Below are 16483 nucleotides of genomic sequence, written 5' to 3'. Positions count from 1 at the left end.
TCCCACTTCTAACCTGAGTGAGGGTGATTCTGCATAAGGGTACACCTCTGCTCCCTGCTGTGACCTCCGCCCCCTCCCTCCCACCCACAAGAACCCTCCAAAATCCCAAACTGCAAAAACTCTCGGAAGCCATCGCCCAATCCCTCGGCTTGGAGGTGGGGAAACTGAGGCAAAGAAGCAGAGACACCCGGACAGGTCTGGGTTGGGACTCAGACGTCAAGAATCGGGGTCTGGTTGGTGCTCCTTCCTTGCCTGGGGTCCCACCTCCCTCCGCCTGGCCCCGCTGACCCCTCACCCCTGCCTGCAGGATCTCCACGGCTCTGTGAAGCGCATCTGTCAATTCCTGGGTCGGCCGCTGGGTGAGGAGGCACTGGGCTCCGTCGTGGCGCACTCAGCTTTCGGTGCTATGAAGGCCAATGCCATGTCCAACTACACGCTCCTGCCCCCCAGCCTGCTGGACCAGCGCCACGGCGCCTTCCTCCGGAAAGGTGCGGGGGCTCTGGGGTGCCACTGCCTGGCTGTGTGGCCTGGGCCAGTCATGTAACCTCTCTGGGCCTCAGTTTTCCCGGCTGAAACATGGGGTTGCTGCAAACAGAACCGCCTTCACAGGGTCGCTCTGGACCCAGGATTGACCCCACACACAGGGCTTAGCCTGCAGCCGGGCACGCTCCATGGGGCTACATTTGAGTCTTCACGAATCTTTCTTAGCATGAAGGGTTCACCCCAGAAATATCCAAGTGTTGGATTATGGGGTGCGGGTGGGAGGGAGCTACTTCCCAGTCCTGCTAAAATACCACAAACATAGCGGCTTCACACAAGCCACGTTTATTCTCTTATGGTTCTGGCCACAAGTCCAGAATCAGTGTCACTGGGTTAAAACTGAAGTGTCAGAAGGACTGTTGCTTCCGGAGACTCGGGGGAGGGGGGGAATCAGTTCTCTGCCTTTTCAGTTTCTAGCCCCGCATGCATTGCTTGGCTTGTGGCTCCCATTCGTCTGAAAGCAGCAGCAAAGTATCTTCTAATCTCTGACTTGACCTTCACACCTCCTCTTATCAGCACCTTCGTGGCTAAATGGGGACCCCCTGGATAATCCAGGATCCTCTCCCCATCTCCAGGTCTTTAACAAGGACACCTGCAAACTCCCTTTTGTTGTGCAAGGTCACATAGGCATAGGTTCCAAAGACTAGGACAGGTCGACATCTGGAGGTGATTATTCAGCCTACCACAGGGAGCCCCCCCCCAGACCTCACAAAGGGCGTCATGTAATTTGTGGGGTGTACGCTTGCTAAGATTCAAAATACCACCATCTGAATGACATTGGCCCCAGGATTCCAGGTTAACGCCCCATGACGAAGTGAGAAACGTGAGGCTCGGAGGGATCCCCACGCCTACCTGGGCACATGAAAGGGGCAGAGTTTATGCCCCTTGCCTGCCCGGTTGCTGTGAGGGTCAAGGAGTGAACCCCACGAATCCAGGGTAGCCCTTCGGTCCATCCCCTAGCACTGAGTGTGGGAAAGCATTCATCCCCACTGTCAGGGCCATAATGGAGGTAGTGTAGCGTGTTGCAGGAGCCCTGGGGTGAGGAAGCCCTGTTCTAGCCAGGAAGGTGAGGGACGGGCCATAGTGACACGGTCACACAGGTGACACGGAGGCAGGAATGCTGGGTGGGAGACGGATGATCTGGGCAGAGAGATTTAAGGGGTCAAGGGGTAAAATAGAGCAAGGCAACAGGTCTACCGGGGGGACAGGTAGGATGGAGGGAGCCAAGGGAGGGAAGGCGCAAAAATGGGGGGGGTGCAGAGGCGGCCACCATAGGAGGTAAAGGAGGGTAACGTGGAGATGAAGGAGGTGCTTCTGGCAAAGGCCCCGGGGGTGGGAAAGGGGATGCTAGCACGTTGGGGGCGGGGAAGGTTCCCATGTTCCTCACCTCGCTGTCCCTCCCTCCCCCCCAGGGGTGTGCGGTGACTGGAAGAACCACTTCACGGTGGCGCAGAGCGAAGCCTTCGACCGTGTCTACCGCGAGCAGATGCGGGGGCTGCCCACCTTCCCCTGGGACGTCTCCGAGGACGCCAGCCCGGACCCCGATCCCAGCCCCAGCCCCCCGGAGGCCTCCGAGCCCCCCAACCCGTGACTCTGAGAATAAACTCGGCGCTCCTGCCCCGACTCTCGCCGCGCTCTGGAGGGGGCTTGCCGCGGCCGGCCGGCAGGGGGCGCGCGAGGGAGGAGGAGGCTGGGGGTGGGGCCCCGCCGCGCACCCAGGGCCTCCGGAGAGGACCAGGTCTTCTTACCCACCCGGCACGCCAGTGGGGTCGGTGACTCAGAAGCCCCGGCCGGAGGCGAAGGTGCTGCGGGGAGGCAAGCGCTGGGCACCTGCCTCCCCCCAGGGACGGGGCGCTGCAGTCGGGACTTCTGGGTGCGAGGGAGGAGGGGGCCAGGACTGCATTCCTGGGTCGTCTGCTAGGCTGTGGCAATGCAAGGTTCCGGCATCACGCAGCTTTATTCTGAGCAGAGCTAAAGGGAGCCCCCAGCAACCCAGCCCTTAGCACCCGCAAAACAGTCCCAGCGTCCCTGGCCCTGACCCATTCCCCAGCCGCTGTGTGCCCCCCACCCCACTTCCAGGCCCTCATTATTTGGCCGCACTCCCTGGATTGGATTCTGCCCTCTCCTCTGCCAAGCTGTTTATCCACAGCTCCTGAGCATGGTGGGTACTGAAAGTTCCCCTCCTTTGTCCCAGGGACTCCCCACCTTCACCCCACACAATTCCACCCCGGGGGCCGCTCAGCCAGGCCTGGTCACAGAGAAGTTCCGACCAGGCCACGGTAGGATATGCGCTGTTCTAGGACCCCAGCTACTCGAGACTTTCTGCCCGTTTCCTAAACTGTGACACTGGCCTCTAGAGTGAGCCCTGGGCTTGCCCAGGTTCTACAACAAAGAGAAAAAAATCCCTTCTGCTTCCCAGACAGACACCCAGGCCAGAAGCCTTGTCCAAGCCACGACACACAGAGGCAGGGGGCTTGGAGCTGCCTGTGGACAGGCTGGCCCGGTGTGGCTTTGGCTCCTGTCAGGGTCGCTCTCTGAGTCCTGCCTGGGCAGCCCAATCGGGCTGCTGGACACCACGGGGTTCCAGAAGTTTGGAGGCAGCATCTTCACCAGACCTCCTTTGGGTCGGGGACAGATAGCGGAGGCGGCGTGCGGGGAGGAGGGGCAGGGGGCCGCCCCAGGGCTGGGACCGGCTCAGAGGACGGGGTTCTGTCTCACCCCTGGGGGCCCCTCCGGTGCCCCGCTGCCTCATCAGGGCCTTGGCTGGGGTGTCCTTGGAGCCCCAGGACTTCTTGAGCTGTGGAGGGAAAGAGGAGGAGGTGAGAGAAGGCCCTGGGGACTGAGTCCAGGAAGGGTGTGTGTGTGTGTGTGTGTGTGTGTGTGTGTGTGTGTGACTCTCAGGGGAGGTAAGAAGGCCCCTGAGCCTCTAGAATGGGGAAGGGAAGTGAGCCCGGAGGCCTGGGGCCCCCAGACTCTCGGATGGCCAGCTGCCGTGTTCTCCCCTGCAGCTTTGCCATTGGGGAGGAACAGGAAGCTGCCAGCAGCTGTCTGGGGGGAGCAAATATTTGTCAAGGGAGGTGATGGTGGGTGAGGGCAGCTCAGGACCGGGTGGAGGCGAGAACCTTGCCCCTGCCCTGCCCATCCCCCTTCTCCCCTGGACTGGAACCGAGGGAGGTGATTCCTGGGACATTTCTCCCTCACCCTCAGAAAAGGTCCCCACTAGGTCCCACGTAGCAGATGGGGAAACCGAGCCCGAGAGGGGCACAGCTCACAGAGCAACTGTACCCCGGGTCTGCCGGCATCCAGGACGAGGCCGCCTGCGTGTCCCACATGGCTCTGCTCTTACCCTCTCAACAGCCCACTTTACCGCTGAGGGCACAGAGGATCCGCCCAGGGTCCCAGAGAATTAGGGCAGGCTCTGTGGGAACCCAGCGTCTCAGCAGCTGAGAGGAGGGGTGCAGAGACCCCTCGGAGCTCGCCAAGCCCCCTCCCCAACACCCCGACGACACTCGAATCCGGGAAGCCAGGGGCAGAACATTTAAAAGCTGCACCATGGAGGCCACCAGGGCCGAGTTCCAATTTCTCCCTCGTGCCTCAGTTTCGTAATCTGTGAAACTGGGTGGGTGGAGAGCCGTAATAACATCCACTTCAGAGGGTCGTGGCAAAGGTCCAATTCAGCCACCTCTGTGAGCGCGCCTGGCATGTGGCACGGTGCCCACGATAGATGGTTGTTTTGACCTTGGGCAAGTTACTTGACCTCTCTGAGCCTCAGTTTTCCCATCTGTAACCAGGACAGGAGCGTGAGAAGAGTATTACCTCACTGACCTGGGATGAGGATCTCATGAAAGAAATACAGATAAATTCCACAGCGGGGATTTATTGTAATGCTGAGTGTTCTAGTTAGTTCCTCCTCCCCTCACTGACTCCTCCTTCCCACAGAACTGAGACTGGGGACAATTGCTGTGCCCATTTGCCAGAGGAGAACACAAAGGTTCAGAGAAGTCAGATCTCTGCCCGGCTCTCCCCATTAGTGGGTCATGCCAGGATTTGCACCCAGGGTGGCTCTCGGGGTCCCTGCCCCAAGCCACCCAGCACTCCCCTGCCCAGCACGCAGTAGGGCTACAGGAAATGGTCGCTGGGATCATGGACTCAGGTGGAGTCCCCCGCCCCCACCCCCAGCCCCGTTCTGGGGCCTGGCCCATAGTAGGCCCTCAGCTGCCCCTTCCTCTTCCTCTTGTTTCTCAGAGGCCAGACACCAGCTCTCACCTCGCTGTCACCGTCGCTGGAGCTGGACAGCTGGGACAGGCGGCTCAGGTCCCACAGGGAGCGGCTGGGCCGGGCCGGGGGGCCACTGGGGGGCCGGGCGCGCTGGACACTCCTCAGGATGTCGCTCAGCGCTGGCCCTGGGGCAGCTGTGTTCTCCCGCCTGTCGCCCTCAGAGACCCGGCAGGTGGCCAAGCGTTGGGCCAGCGGGCCGTCGGGTGGCGGCGGTGACATGGGGGCCACAGAGCGGCGGCGGGCCACGCGGTGGGGGTTGTGAGCCAGCTGCAGGCCCCCTACGGTGCTGACAAAGGGGCCCTGGGTGGGCGGGGATGGGAGTGGCCAGGAGGCAGCGTACAGTGTCCGGAACTCTCGGCTGAAGGCGTCGGCAATCTCGCCGGTCAGCAGGGTCACCAGGCCGCGGTGCAGGCGAGAATCGCTCCACGTGAAGCTGGGGCATGCAGTGAGGGGTCAGGATCTCCGGGCAGCCCCCAGGGGCCCGACCTGGATCCCATGACCCGTCCCCACCTGGTCCCAGGACAGGCTGTGTGACCTTGGGCACGTCTTGCAACCTCTCTGGCCTCAACATCCCCCTCTGTAGAATGAGAACCACCCAGGTATCTCCCCGGAGGGCTGACATGACAAGAGTTAAGACACTTAGGGGCTCCTGGGTGGCTCAAATGGTTAAGCATCTGCCTTTGACTTGGGTCATGATCGCAGGGTCCTGGGATCAAGCCCCGTGTTGGGCTCCCTACTTGGCCTGCTTCTCCCTCTGTCTCTACTGCTCCCCTTGCTTGTGCTCTCTCGCTCTCACTGTCAAATAAATAAATAAAACCTTTAAAAAGAGATTTAAAAAAGAGTTAAGATACTTAAATTATCCTCTGGACCCGGCCTGAGCTTAAACAGGGACGCTGGCCCATCCCCAGCAAAGGAGGTATCAGTGCCTCAGTTTCCCTCTCTGGAAAGAGATAGAATAGTCTTCTGACCCCCATGAAGCCTGTCTTAAGACTCAACTGCTTCCTATATAATGACTGGCTGTTTATTAAATGCTTGCCGTGTGGCGGGCACTGCCGCTGGTGTGCCTCAGTTTGCTATCTGTAATACGGAGCTAAGGTGTAGGAAGATTGGAAAGAGAGAACAAGGGGTTGAGCTGCCTGCACGGCGCCTGGCCCACGCCCAGCTGGCGGTGGTGACCAGGGCCCCTGCTGTCCCTGTCGTCACAGTGCTGGCATTTAAAGCAGCTAGCTCACGTCTTGACACACAGCAAGTGCTCTTGGGAATGAAATGAGCCTGGGCTCTAATCCTGGCTCTGGGGACCGTGGCCATGTCCCCTTCCCTTCCTGAGCCTTGGTTTGCCAATCTGAAAAATGGGCTCACCACGGGTCATGCGTCCCAGCAGGCACGGCGCCCGGAGAACTGATGCGTCAGCCACCAGGATAGCGCGTGCTGGTCCAAGCATCCTTACCTTGGCGGGGTAGCAGTGTCCTCGCTCCCTGGCAGGTTGGTGAGCCTGTCCACAGATTATGACACCCCTCCCCCCACCTGTGACCTCACCCCTGGAGGGGCCAGTGGGAGCCCCGAGGGGTCTGTGAGGTCACCCCATTCCGCTCCACAAAGAGTATCGTCGGGTAGTGACCGCTGGCTTGTCTCCGTCCCGGGGAAGCTTCTGAGACCCAAGGACTTGTGAGCCATAGTCACGACGGAGCTCCTGAGAGGGACACGGGGCGTTGGGAACCGAGGACCCTCTGAGCGCTGACCCTGGGAGGCCCAGACCAGGGGCAAAAGTCTCGTGGGTGTCAGGAGCATCATTCGGCAGTTCCGGGAGGCCCAGGAAGCCCACGGCCTGGCTTGGGCACCGTCACTGCCACCAGGCCACCATGGTCCTCGACTGGCTGCTGCTTCTGGTAATGGCTCTGCCCCCGGGCACCACGGGCGCCAAGGACTGTGTGTTCTGTGAGCTGACCGACTCCAAGCAGTGCCCGGGCATCCACATGCGCTGTGGCGACGATGAGGACTGCTTCACGGGCCACGGGGTGGCCCCAGGCGTCGGCCCTGTCATCAACAAAGGCTGCATGCTGTCCACATCCTGCGGCCACGAGGAGCCGGTCAACTACATGGGCGTCACCTACACGCTCACCTCCACCTGCTGCTATGGCCACATGTGTAACGGGGCCCCCAATCCCGCAGGCGGCCGGAGGGAAGGGGTAGCCGCCTGCCTGGCACTGGGCGTGCTGCTGCTGCTTCCACATTTGCTGTGACCAACCCGACGGGCAGGGCCTGGGACTGGTCTCCCGGCTCCGCTGCTCCCCAAGCCCCCCCGCCTCTACCCCTCCCCCCCATTAAATGGCCAGAGGCCCTAGACAACCTCTTGTGGCCCCGGCTTCATCCATTCCAGGGCTGTCCACCCGGAGCCCAGGGCTCGGCGAAGCATCCTCAGGCCTGATTCAGTGGTGGGGAGCCATGCTCGGTGGGTTTGGCTGCACCCCTACTGTATTTCATGGGTTCTAAGAAGCGTTATCTTTTCACATGTCAATCAGGATGCTTCTTTCCACCGGTGGCACCTTAGAGTCGATGAAATATGGTCAAAATGAACAATGACGATAATAAATGACAGCTGACGTTTACGGAGCACTGCTTCTGTTACGTGCCAGGGCAACTGGATCTCGCTGAACCCCCAAACAGAGCCAGGAGGGAAGGTAGATGCTTTCCGAGACAGGCCCCATTCTCCACGGTAGCGGTTCTCCTAAGTGTGGTCCCCGGCCCGGCAGCACCAGTATAGGCCGGGAGCTAGCTAGAAATGCCAATTCTCAGGCCCTATCCCCAGCTGGCTGAATGGAAGCGGTGGCGGTGGCAGTGGGAGGGAAGGCGCCCGAAATCTGTGTTTTTAAGGAGTCCTCCAGGTGGTTCTGATGATGCGGGCAGGCCCAAGATTGAAAACCGCCAGGGGAGAACGCTGGTAATCCACTGGGCATGTCCGCCACCCCACCACCCTGGGGGACAGCTGGCAATGCCTGGAGACACTTTGGGTTGTCCTAATAGGGGAAGGGGGGGTGCTACCAACATCTACAGGGTGGAGACCAGAAATTCGGTGCAGCCTTAAGGTGCCCAAGGAAATGCCCCCCCTGCCCCCGCAGCACAGATTCATCCGGCCCCAAATGTGAGTAGCACCTTTGTCCAGAAACCCTGCTCTAGAGGCACTAACCGTATCACCTCGTTCCGTAGAGGGGGAAGGGAGGCACAGAGAGGTGAAGTCAGTTGCCCAAAGTCACACAGCCAGTAGCCGGTAGAGCCACAGTTCGAAGCCAGGCCACCTGACCCGAGAGTCCATGCACCGTGCACCCTCCCACGCCATGACCCTGTGAGGCAGGTGCTGTCATTATTCACACTTTCCAGAGAGGTAAACTGAGGTACAGAGCAGAGGGAGGCACCGGTCCCGTGTGTCACAGAGCTAAGAAGTCGAGGAGGCAGGATCCAGGGTGGGGCAGACCCCAAAGACAGGAGAGGAGGGACAAGGGCCAGTCTGAGGGCCGGGTTCTTCGTATACCAACTCTTATTTTTTTTATAGATGCTTAGAGAGGCATTGTTAACTCAAGGCAGAGCTAGGACTCCCATCCAGGTTGTCCCGGTTCTGAAACCCACACACAAACTGTGGGCCCTGTTTTCCAGATGAAGAGACACAGGGTCGAAGAGATGACCCCCTCCCCAGGCCACAAAGCTGGCCCCCGGGCAAGCCCGGCTCGACCCCAAGCGGGTTCTGCCCCTCGATACTTCCTCTACCAGTGACCCATTTCACAGACCAGGAAAGAGAGGCTGGTAAAAAGGGATGCCGACTGCTCTCTGAGAGCTGGGGATAGGACCCCGGGGCGGGGGGGCAGCCGCACCTGTAGGATCCAGAGATCACCCTATGGCCGTCCAGCAGCACAAACTTCTCCCGCACGTTGCCGGTCACCTGCCGTCGCCAGCGGCTCTGGAAAGTGCAGCCCCGCACAACACGGATATCTAGGTTCTGGAGCGGAGGGGGCACACCCTAGCTCAGGCCAACCCCACACACCTCCACTCACTGCCCCAGGCTTATGGGGGGGGGTCCCTCCAGGCTGGTTAGGACCTGGGTGGCCCATGGCTCTGTAAAAAGGTCTGTCCCAGCTTCCCCAGAGCTACCAACATTGGGCTTGGGGGGTCTCTTGGAGATACCCCTAAGTCAGAGGGACCGCGTGGGAAGGCCCACCTCTAATTCTCTCAATGCCATGGACATCAGCTCTCAGACAACCCTCCCAGCTGGCATCCACCTCGATGAGCTAGGATGCTGTGGAAGGGTCTGCCCCCCGCTGGCCCCAGCGCCAGGAGAATGGGGACTTGGGTCCCTCCCTCCAGGCTCCTACCTCGGTGGCCCAGGGATTCACCCCCAGCTGCTGGGCCAGCATCAGGAAAGCAGGCAGCTGCTGGCGGTCCAGGAGCAGGTAGACAGGCACCCAGCGGCGTGTGGCGGCGTCTACCAGGTCCAAAAGCAGGTCTGGGTCAGTGAAGATGTCCATGACCACGGCCACTAGCTGGGGGGTGGGGAGAGGGGCTGTGGATGGAGCCTGGAGCTCCGGGGACATTCAAGGGGTGGGGCCCTGGGGGTGACTTTAAAGGCCCGGCCTCGATGAGATGTTCAGGGGGGCTACAGGAGAGACCCCCAGACACGCACTGCTGTGCATACAGCGCCTACAGGTAATGAGGAAAAGACCGTCCTTCCTGGAAGCCGAGGCCTCTACTGTTGGAAAACTTCTCATAATCACGTCTGCAATGGCGAACGGTGTCCCGTGCACTGTGACACGGGGTGGTGGCCCTGCTCCAGGGCACTGTGGACAACTGCCCAGGGTCCTTGGGGGTGCCCTGGATACTGGGGTGGGGGAGAGAGGGATGACCTGCTCAGCCACCCAGGGGAGCTCTGGGGACTGGGGGTGCTGAGGGCTGGATCTTGCAGGCAGAAGAGTGTAGCAGTGATGACTCCTGACCCACTGGCCAAAGAGCCTTGGTTTGGAACCCCACTCGGCCACTTACTGGTGAGAGACTTAACCTCCCGTGCCTCAGTTTCCCCATCTCTCCTCACTTGGTATAGTAAGACCCTCTTGACGATTATAAATGCTAACCCATGTAAAGCACTTAGCATGGGAGCTGGCAGGACAAAGCTGTTAGATAAAGAACAGTGTCTCTGGGGAGCTGTAGGGAGGACTTCTGGGCCCTCCATGGTAGGGAGGGTTGGAGACACCTACCCTCAGGGTGGGGGGGGAGTGCGGCGGGATAGATGATTGAGACCAAGAGGTCATAATTAGGTCCAAGGGGCATGGACGTCCAGGGGGACCTAGGCCTTGGAGAGAGGGTGAGGGTGAGGTCTAGGGGATGTGGACACCTGGAACCTGAGGGTTGAGAGGTGTGGATTCACAAGTCCCAGAGGGGCACGGGGGAGACGCCTGGGCCCCAGGGGATGCGCCACTCCCAGGTTCGGGAGCTGGCATGTGAGGATGTCTGGGTCTGAGGAGTGGACAGCAGGCCCCCTGAAACCCCCACCTTGCAGGCGGCCTGGATTTCCTGGCGCACAAGTTCCTTGAGGGGCGGGTGGCCCTCGTCAGGTGGCTGGGTATACAGCTGTGCCCGGGTGATTCCCTTCCAGGTCGGGTCCTCTGGCCAGCCCAGCCGCAGCGTGGGCACCAGCTCGTCTGACTGTCCGGGCCAGTAAGTCAGGCTGCCGGAGTCCCGATCGGTGGCGGTGGCTCCCTCTGCCACCCTGCCTGGTGGCTGCTTGCATGCAGTCCAGTCTTCGGCCGCCGCCGCCAGGCTCCGGAGCTCTTCCCCGCCCAGGAAGGGCCGCAGACCCTCGCGCTGCACGCAGGCCTCGAATGCCTCTGCGCCCTTGCTCAGCAGAGCCTCCAGAGCCAGCCGCTGGCCCTCGGAGTACAGGAAGCCGGGGCTGGCCTCGGTCAAGGGCAGCCCCCCGGCCCCCGACTCATCTCCTTCCAGCGCCGCCAACTGGGAGGCTGCCATGGGGCTGCTCAGGTGGGAGGACTGTGAGGCTGGCTGGCCGAGGCTTTGGCCACCTCCGGGGGACTGACCATCTGGGGGTCTCCTGACAGGCAGATTCTATGTGGCCGGATGCTCCGTGAAGGTCCGGGTGGCTCCCTGTGTCCCTGGTTCACCGTCCTGACAATCACACTGCCCAGGGCGTGGGCTGCTCAGACCGACCACCCGCCTGCCTCTGGCCGCCGCGCCGACAGGCTGGCCATAGGAGCTCCCTGCCAGCTGTCTCGGGTAGGCCGGCTGACCCTGCCGTGGGCCCCACGTGTGGCTCAGGCTGTCCCTTCGACACTGTCGTCAGCTGTGGGACCTATCAGCTGCTCCTCTGCACACTTCAATCTCCAGCCTCCTGGCCCTTCGAGGCCCCCACGGACCCGTTCACTGGTTCAGTCTCGGTCAGGCTGAAGGTCCAGCTGACTGGCCGACCGTCTCCAGGCAACAGCCACAGGCTGTCTGCTTGTCTCCTACCACCCGAATGTTCCTAACTAAAAGCAAAGTGGGCTGCCTATTTGCCCCTGACTGATAGCACATATAACTGACCCTCTCCAGTCCTCTTCTTGCTCATTTGGCAGACATCGTCTGCTTCCAGCTGACAATGTCCATATCTGACCGCCCGGTGGAGCACGCGGCCGGGTCCAGCAGAACGCTTTTCCTGACAACTGGTGGCTGGCTCACAGGCTCTCACAGACTGACCATCCTGGGCACCTCCCCTTTGGCCCTGCTCTCTCGGTTTGGGAAGAATGCGCTCCAGCCCAAAGTCTGGGCATCACCCTCCGCAACCAGGGAAGGAAGTCTGTCTCTGTCGCTTGGGGGCTCTGCCCCTGGGGTGTCACACCTACTTGGGCTGCTACAGTGAAGGATACACTCAACAGGGGCTTTCATTACCATGGAACTGGCCCATGACCTCAGTGGCCCATCTAGATGGAGGGCCTGATTAGCCACTGCTGTTCCTTGGACTGGCTGCCCGCCTGGTCTCCCAACCAGAATTGTCTTGGGCTGCCCTCGGATCTATGCTGATCCCTGGCCGAGCTGACCTGTCTGGGTTTCTGCCTGAATCCCACTAGCTCCTGCTAGCTGACCATCCATCCACCTATTCCTGGCCGAGGACCACCCTTTGAAGCTCCTGACCCACCCTCTGGCCTGTGGACCCCTGATCCCTGCTAACCAGCAGCCCTTCCTTCCAATCACACACCCAGACGGCTTCCTTCCTCCACAGCACAGCGGCAAGGCCTACAAAGAGAAGAGGAATAGACCCAGGACTCCCTCACCCCATCCAGCTCCCTCAACGTGTCCAGACCCCCATCCCCTTTCCCTCCTTGTCTTGCCTTTTTGGAGGTCAGAATAGGGGTCTGGAAACCTCCTGCTTTTATTTCTGCTCTTCTTCCTGCCGTCTGGCCTCATTCATCAGGTTTTAGCCTGGGATCCGGGGAACCCAACCCCTTGTGTAAACAGAGGAGGGCCCCACACGGCAGGTGCCTGGGAAAGGCCTAAAGTGCGGGTACGGGAAGGCCCCAGCCCGGGAAACACACTCATCGGGTTACTGGCCCAGGGTCAAATAGCCCGCCAGACTCAAGCTTTGGGAAAAAGGGGAGCAACTCACCTGTTCCCACGTACCCCTCCCCCACCGCGGTCCCGCCCCCTCTGCACTTCCTGGTCCACACCCCACCCACCAGCCCTAGCTGGGAGCAGCAGGTGTGGCTAATGGGGGGGGGGAAACAGGTGCAGAAACACCTGTCACCACCTTATTAAGGGGGCGGGACATTGGCCATGGGGGCCCGCAAGGGTCCAACAGTTCAAGATGGACAAGCACACACCAAAACCTGCAGAGGGCGCCTGCAGGTAGAGCTGGACTCCTCCCCGGCAGAGGGAAGGGCTCCTCCCCGCTGGTATCCATGGAGATGGGCACTGCGTCCTACTCCCTGACTTGCCCTAAGGCTCCCACCCCTTTCCATCCCCCACCAACACAGAGAACCATCAGCATTCAAAATCTTTTTAATAACAAGGCAGGATCTGGGGTTAGTTTTTGTAGCCTCGGCTGGCCCTGCGGCCTCTGGCCCGCTCGAACTTCCGGCCCTTGGATCTCACGTAGGGTCTGTGGGGAGGGAGAAGAGGGTGAGCGTGTGCCAGCGCCAGAGTCAGGGACAGGGCAAGCTTACAGGCTGAGAAACTCCTGAGCAGCTCTAACGGAGCAGCACAGGGACATGGGGGGAGGGTGACACCGAGTAGCCTGCTGGGAAAGCTGGGAAGGGCAAGCTGACTCCATCTGGGAGATGCAGACCGCAGCCTGGCACAGGCCCTGAACACTGCATTTATAGGGCTGGCCGTGCAGACATCTCAGCAACAGGTAGGAATAGCTTTAAGCCAAGCCTTGAGGAAAATGCGGGGAAGATGAGGTGGGGAGTTCTAGGGAGGGCTGGGGCTGGACCAGTGTGAAGGGGCCGGAAGTGTGGCAAGGCCCAGATCCACAGGGTGGGGTCCCGGGAAAAGCCAGAGCCAGATGGCAGGGCTGGGCATACTCACTTGGTGTGGCTGTGCGGGGTTCCCGGGGCCTTGCCGAAATGCCTGTACACCTCTCGGCCCTTGCGTGGACCTGGGAAGAGGAAGGGAAAGATGGGATCAGGCAGGGACCCAACTCCAAGAAGTCGCCATGGGAGCCAGTAAACATCACTCACCAGAGAGCAAGACGGTGCCACAGCCCTTGGGGGAGTCCAGGGCCAACTGGTCAAAGGTGAGGATCTTGCCTCCAGCTTTGAGGATGCGGCTCCGGGCACGGCTGCTCACGCGCAGCGCGCACACCTGGGGAACACACGGGACAGGCATGGTCAGACCCCCTAAGGCCCCCCAGGGGCTGCTGGGCCTTCCGCTCCATGGCCCTGGCCCAGAAAAGGCATCTAGCTGCTTGCAGACCCCAGTAACACCACCACTAGAGAGAGTTTCCCCAGCTGACAAGAACTATTCTTACCAATTTATATCCAAACCCCCCTTTGAGGCTCCAACAAGCTGAACTTACTACAGATAAGGAAAGAGAGACATTAAAAAGCTTCAAATCGAGATTTCTCGGCCAATTTGTGTCAGGCTGTAAGGCTCGAGAACCAGCACCGCCATCAGGGAGGGACCCAGAAGGGTCCTGCCTGGGAACACCCACGACGGCTAATGCCAAGGACTATCTCCCTCCAATCCTGAAAGCCACCTGGACTAGCAGGTGTGATGCCTGCCGCGCCCGGAGGAGAGAGGAGACTGGGGATGCACAAGCCTCACGGCACCTCTGACAGGGGCGTCAGCAGAGTGACGACATGAGCAGGTCCACAGACCCTACTTGTGACCCTGGGCTCCTGCCCACCACCACGCTCGAGCCCCCTCCGTGCTCACCTTCAGTTTGGGCACCTCCTGGACGCGCACGTCATCAGTGATGGTCCCTACAACCACGGCAGTTTTGTTTTCCCGGCCCGGCAGCTTCATCTTCCGGATCTTTGGGGGGAGGACAAATACACACTAAGGAAGCTCCTTCCGGTGTTTAAATCCAACCCCACTGCGTCAGGCTTCCCGAGGATGCAGATGGTTGGGCCCTGAAGGGGATAAACCCACCCATGCCTCACCTCTCAACCAACACAGGCCTAATCTCGGGTCCAGCCCGGGAAAAACGCCGGGAGACAAAATGCAAGCACAGTCCCTTTAACTGATCTCTCCTTCGAGAGCTTAGGACATGTAAGACCGGCCTCAGTGACTTGAAGCCACCACAACTGCCCCACTTCACAAAGACATGAGCTCAAGCCACTCAAATACCCACTGCTGTTCAGCTACAACCCCAGGGTCAAGGGTCAGAGCTCTGTGTCCACCACAGGGTGAAGTAAACCAGCTGATGTTCAGGCCCCAAGCCCCCCTCCCCAAGCCCAGCTCTAAGACACAATCCAGTCGTTCCCCCAATCAGCCCCTCACCATCCGGGAAAGGGACAGAGGTGGCCGGTTGGTACGACTCATGAACAACCTCTTCAACACGACTTGGTTAAAGGTAGAGTTGGTTCGTCTGGCCAGAAACCTGTAGAGCTGGAGGAGAGAAAAGGAAGAATGGGAACCCAGGGCAGCCCACACCCCTCCCCCACAACCTTCAATTGAAAGACAAACATGGCTTTCCCCCCATCCCACTGAGCCCCAGAGAGCCCCCAAATTCCCTCCCCCGTCCTGAGCTGTATGCAGCCCAGAGGCTGAAAACATCAAACCTCCAGAAGCCTTGGGCAGAACCACAGATGTGCGCCTGCCCCGCAGCCCCTGGAGCAGCCCGGGGCCCAATACAAGAACGCCGGTTCTAGAAGCTACAAGGGTCTCAGGCCTCAGCCTCACCTTGACCAACAGTCTCAGGTAGATGTCCTGGCTCTTGGGCTCCTTGCGCCGGACCTTTCGGTCCTTGTTGTGGCGGATGTCGACTCCCTGCAGAGTTAAGGAGGAGAGACCATGGACCCAACTCTGATCTGGCAGCTCACTCGCCCCCAAAACGACTGTATTCTTCTTCTCCGAGGAAAAGCTAGGGCCCCAGTTCCCAAAGAGACAACAAATCCCAGGTCCACCCGAAGAACACTTACAGCCACTTAAAAAACCTTCTGGGCCTCAAATGACCCCAATTTAAGAAAATTATGAGTTCTACACAAGAAGTCTTCAGCACATGGCACCCTGAAAATCTTTAACATAGCAGTTGCGGGAACTCAGTAAGAATTTTTAACTCTCTTTAGAAGGTGTTTTTTGATAACACAGGCCAAGAGCAGACTCTACCTAATAACACAGCAAAGAACTTTTATTTGGAACTTACTCCACTCACAACCAATACTAGAATCTTCCATGCACGACTTCTTTCAATCCAACAGCCTTATGAGGCAGTTTCCCACTTTAGCTGAGAAAACCGAAGGAAGCCACAATTTCCACCACACCCAGCTGCTGTCCTGAGATTCCCTAACAGGCTGTGTTAGAACTACTAAGCTCTTCGTAGCTCCCTTCTCTCCAACACTTAACGTATGCAGTAATCTCTGATGTGTGCTTCCTACAACTTCTTCCCCAACGCACATCTGTGACAACAGGATTATCGCGTCCCCAATATACAGACCAAGGAACTGGGGTTACAAAATGGAAAAGCAAGATCACAGGCTGGACAGGGAGCCTGGCCGCAAAACCCGGCCATTGTACGGTGGAGACCCCCCACCCCCGTCCCCCGAGAACCCAACGTTCCAGGCCAGGGTAGTGACAGGTCCAGGTAGGGGCGACAAAAGACAAGAGATCAAGATGTGGGGCCAGGCTCCGAATCCCGGCTCTGCTATTTCCTGGCATTGTGACCCCGGTCACACCACTTAACCTCCTTGCGCCTCCATTTGGTCACCTACTCAACTGGAGCTTTAATAATAATAAGGGACGGGAGGAGCCGGAGGCTGGTAAGACTGATCCATCCCTGGTCTTCGAGCCCCCAAAACAGTCCCCTCCACCGAAGGAGTCGCCCCCTTCGAACTCCCCTGACATCCCTGCTCCCCTCCGGGACTCCCCCAGCCTAAGAGCGCGAAGGATGGCGGCGGATAGTCGAACCCGGAGCGTCTCAAAGCACGCTCACCATGATGGCGCCTCCTGCTCAGCCAGGTCCGGAAAGAGAGAA

At 59.7% G+C, this 16483-nt stretch overlaps 4 protein-coding genes across 5 annotated transcripts in view; 2 read left to right on the top strand and 2 right to left on the bottom strand.

Annotated features, from left to right (window-relative positions):
- Nucleotides 1-2270, top strand: part of SULT2B1 (sulfotransferase family 2B member 1) — a 29433-nt gene extending 27163 nt beyond the window's left edge. The window contains exons 6-7 of one of the 2 annotated variants that reach the window (XM_002917872.4): nucleotides 308-488; nucleotides 1953-2270. In XM_002917872.4, coding sequence (XP_002917918.2) covers nucleotides 308-488; nucleotides 1953-2131 — 360 coding nt within the window. In that variant the 3' untranslated portion in view covers nucleotides 2132-2270. The remainder of the gene's footprint in view (nucleotides 1-307; nucleotides 489-1952) is intronic. The other variant, XM_019798249.2, reaches the window with a different exon arrangement.
- Nucleotides 2271-3031: 761 nt separating this feature from the next.
- Nucleotides 3032-12718, bottom strand: FAM83E (family with sequence similarity 83 member E). Its single transcript, XM_034639584.1, has 5 exons — nucleotides 10351-12718; nucleotides 9180-9347; nucleotides 8682-8806; nucleotides 4807-5251; nucleotides 3032-3337 (listed from the first exon to the last, which is right to left on the bottom strand). The coding sequence occupies exons 1-5, from the start codon at nucleotides 10822-10824 to the stop codon at nucleotides 3062-3064; spliced, it is 1488 nt and encodes a 495-aa protein (XP_034495475.1). The 5' UTR covers nucleotides 10825-12718; the 3' UTR covers nucleotides 3032-3061.
- Nucleotides 6275-7128, top strand: SPACA4 (sperm acrosome associated 4). Its single transcript, XM_002917871.3, has one exon. The coding sequence runs from the start codon at nucleotides 6678-6680 to the stop codon at nucleotides 7056-7058; it is 381 nt and encodes a 126-aa protein (XP_002917917.1). The 5' UTR covers nucleotides 6275-6677; the 3' UTR covers nucleotides 7059-7128.
- Nucleotides 12719-12855: 137 nt separating the features above from the next.
- On the bottom strand, nucleotides 12856-16465 carry RPL18 (ribosomal protein L18). Its single transcript, NM_001304908.1, is given in 7 exon segments — nucleotides 12856-12946; nucleotides 13375-13444; nucleotides 13527-13650; nucleotides 14224-14322; nucleotides 14791-14898; nucleotides 15193-15279; nucleotides 16442-16465. Coding segments are annotated over 7 exon segments (567 nt in total). The 5' UTR covers nucleotides 16445-16465; the 3' UTR covers nucleotides 12856-12870.
- Between the last annotated feature and the right edge of the window lie 18 nt (nucleotides 16466-16483).

Source organism: Ailuropoda melanoleuca, chromosome 12 (genome assembly GCF_002007445.2).
Source record: "Ailuropoda melanoleuca isolate Jingjing chromosome 12, ASM200744v2, whole genome shotgun sequence".
Taxonomy (NCBI): Eukaryota; Metazoa; Chordata; class Mammalia; order Carnivora; family Ursidae; genus Ailuropoda; species Ailuropoda melanoleuca.
This window is presented reverse-complemented; position numbering and strand designations above follow the sequence as displayed.

Bases quoted from the DNA above. Each gene is read 5' to 3' on its own strand.
- SPACA4 (XM_002917871.3), top strand. From the start codon at position 6,678: ATGGTCCTCGACTGGCTGCTGCTTCTGGTAATGGCTCTGCCCCCGGGC.
- FAM83E (XM_034639584.1), bottom strand. From the start codon at position 10,824: ATGGCAGCCTCCCAGTTGGCGGCGCTGGAAGGAGATGAGTCGGGGGCC. The intron at 9,348-10,350 runs GTGGGGGTTTCA...CCCACCCCCCAG, and splicing joins AAATCCAGGCCGCCTGCAAG to CTAGTGGCCGTGGTCATGGA. The intron at 3,338-4,806 runs GTGAGAGCTGGT...TTCCCTCCACAG, and splicing joins CCAGCGACGGTGACAGCGAG to CTCAAGAAGTCCTGGGGCTC.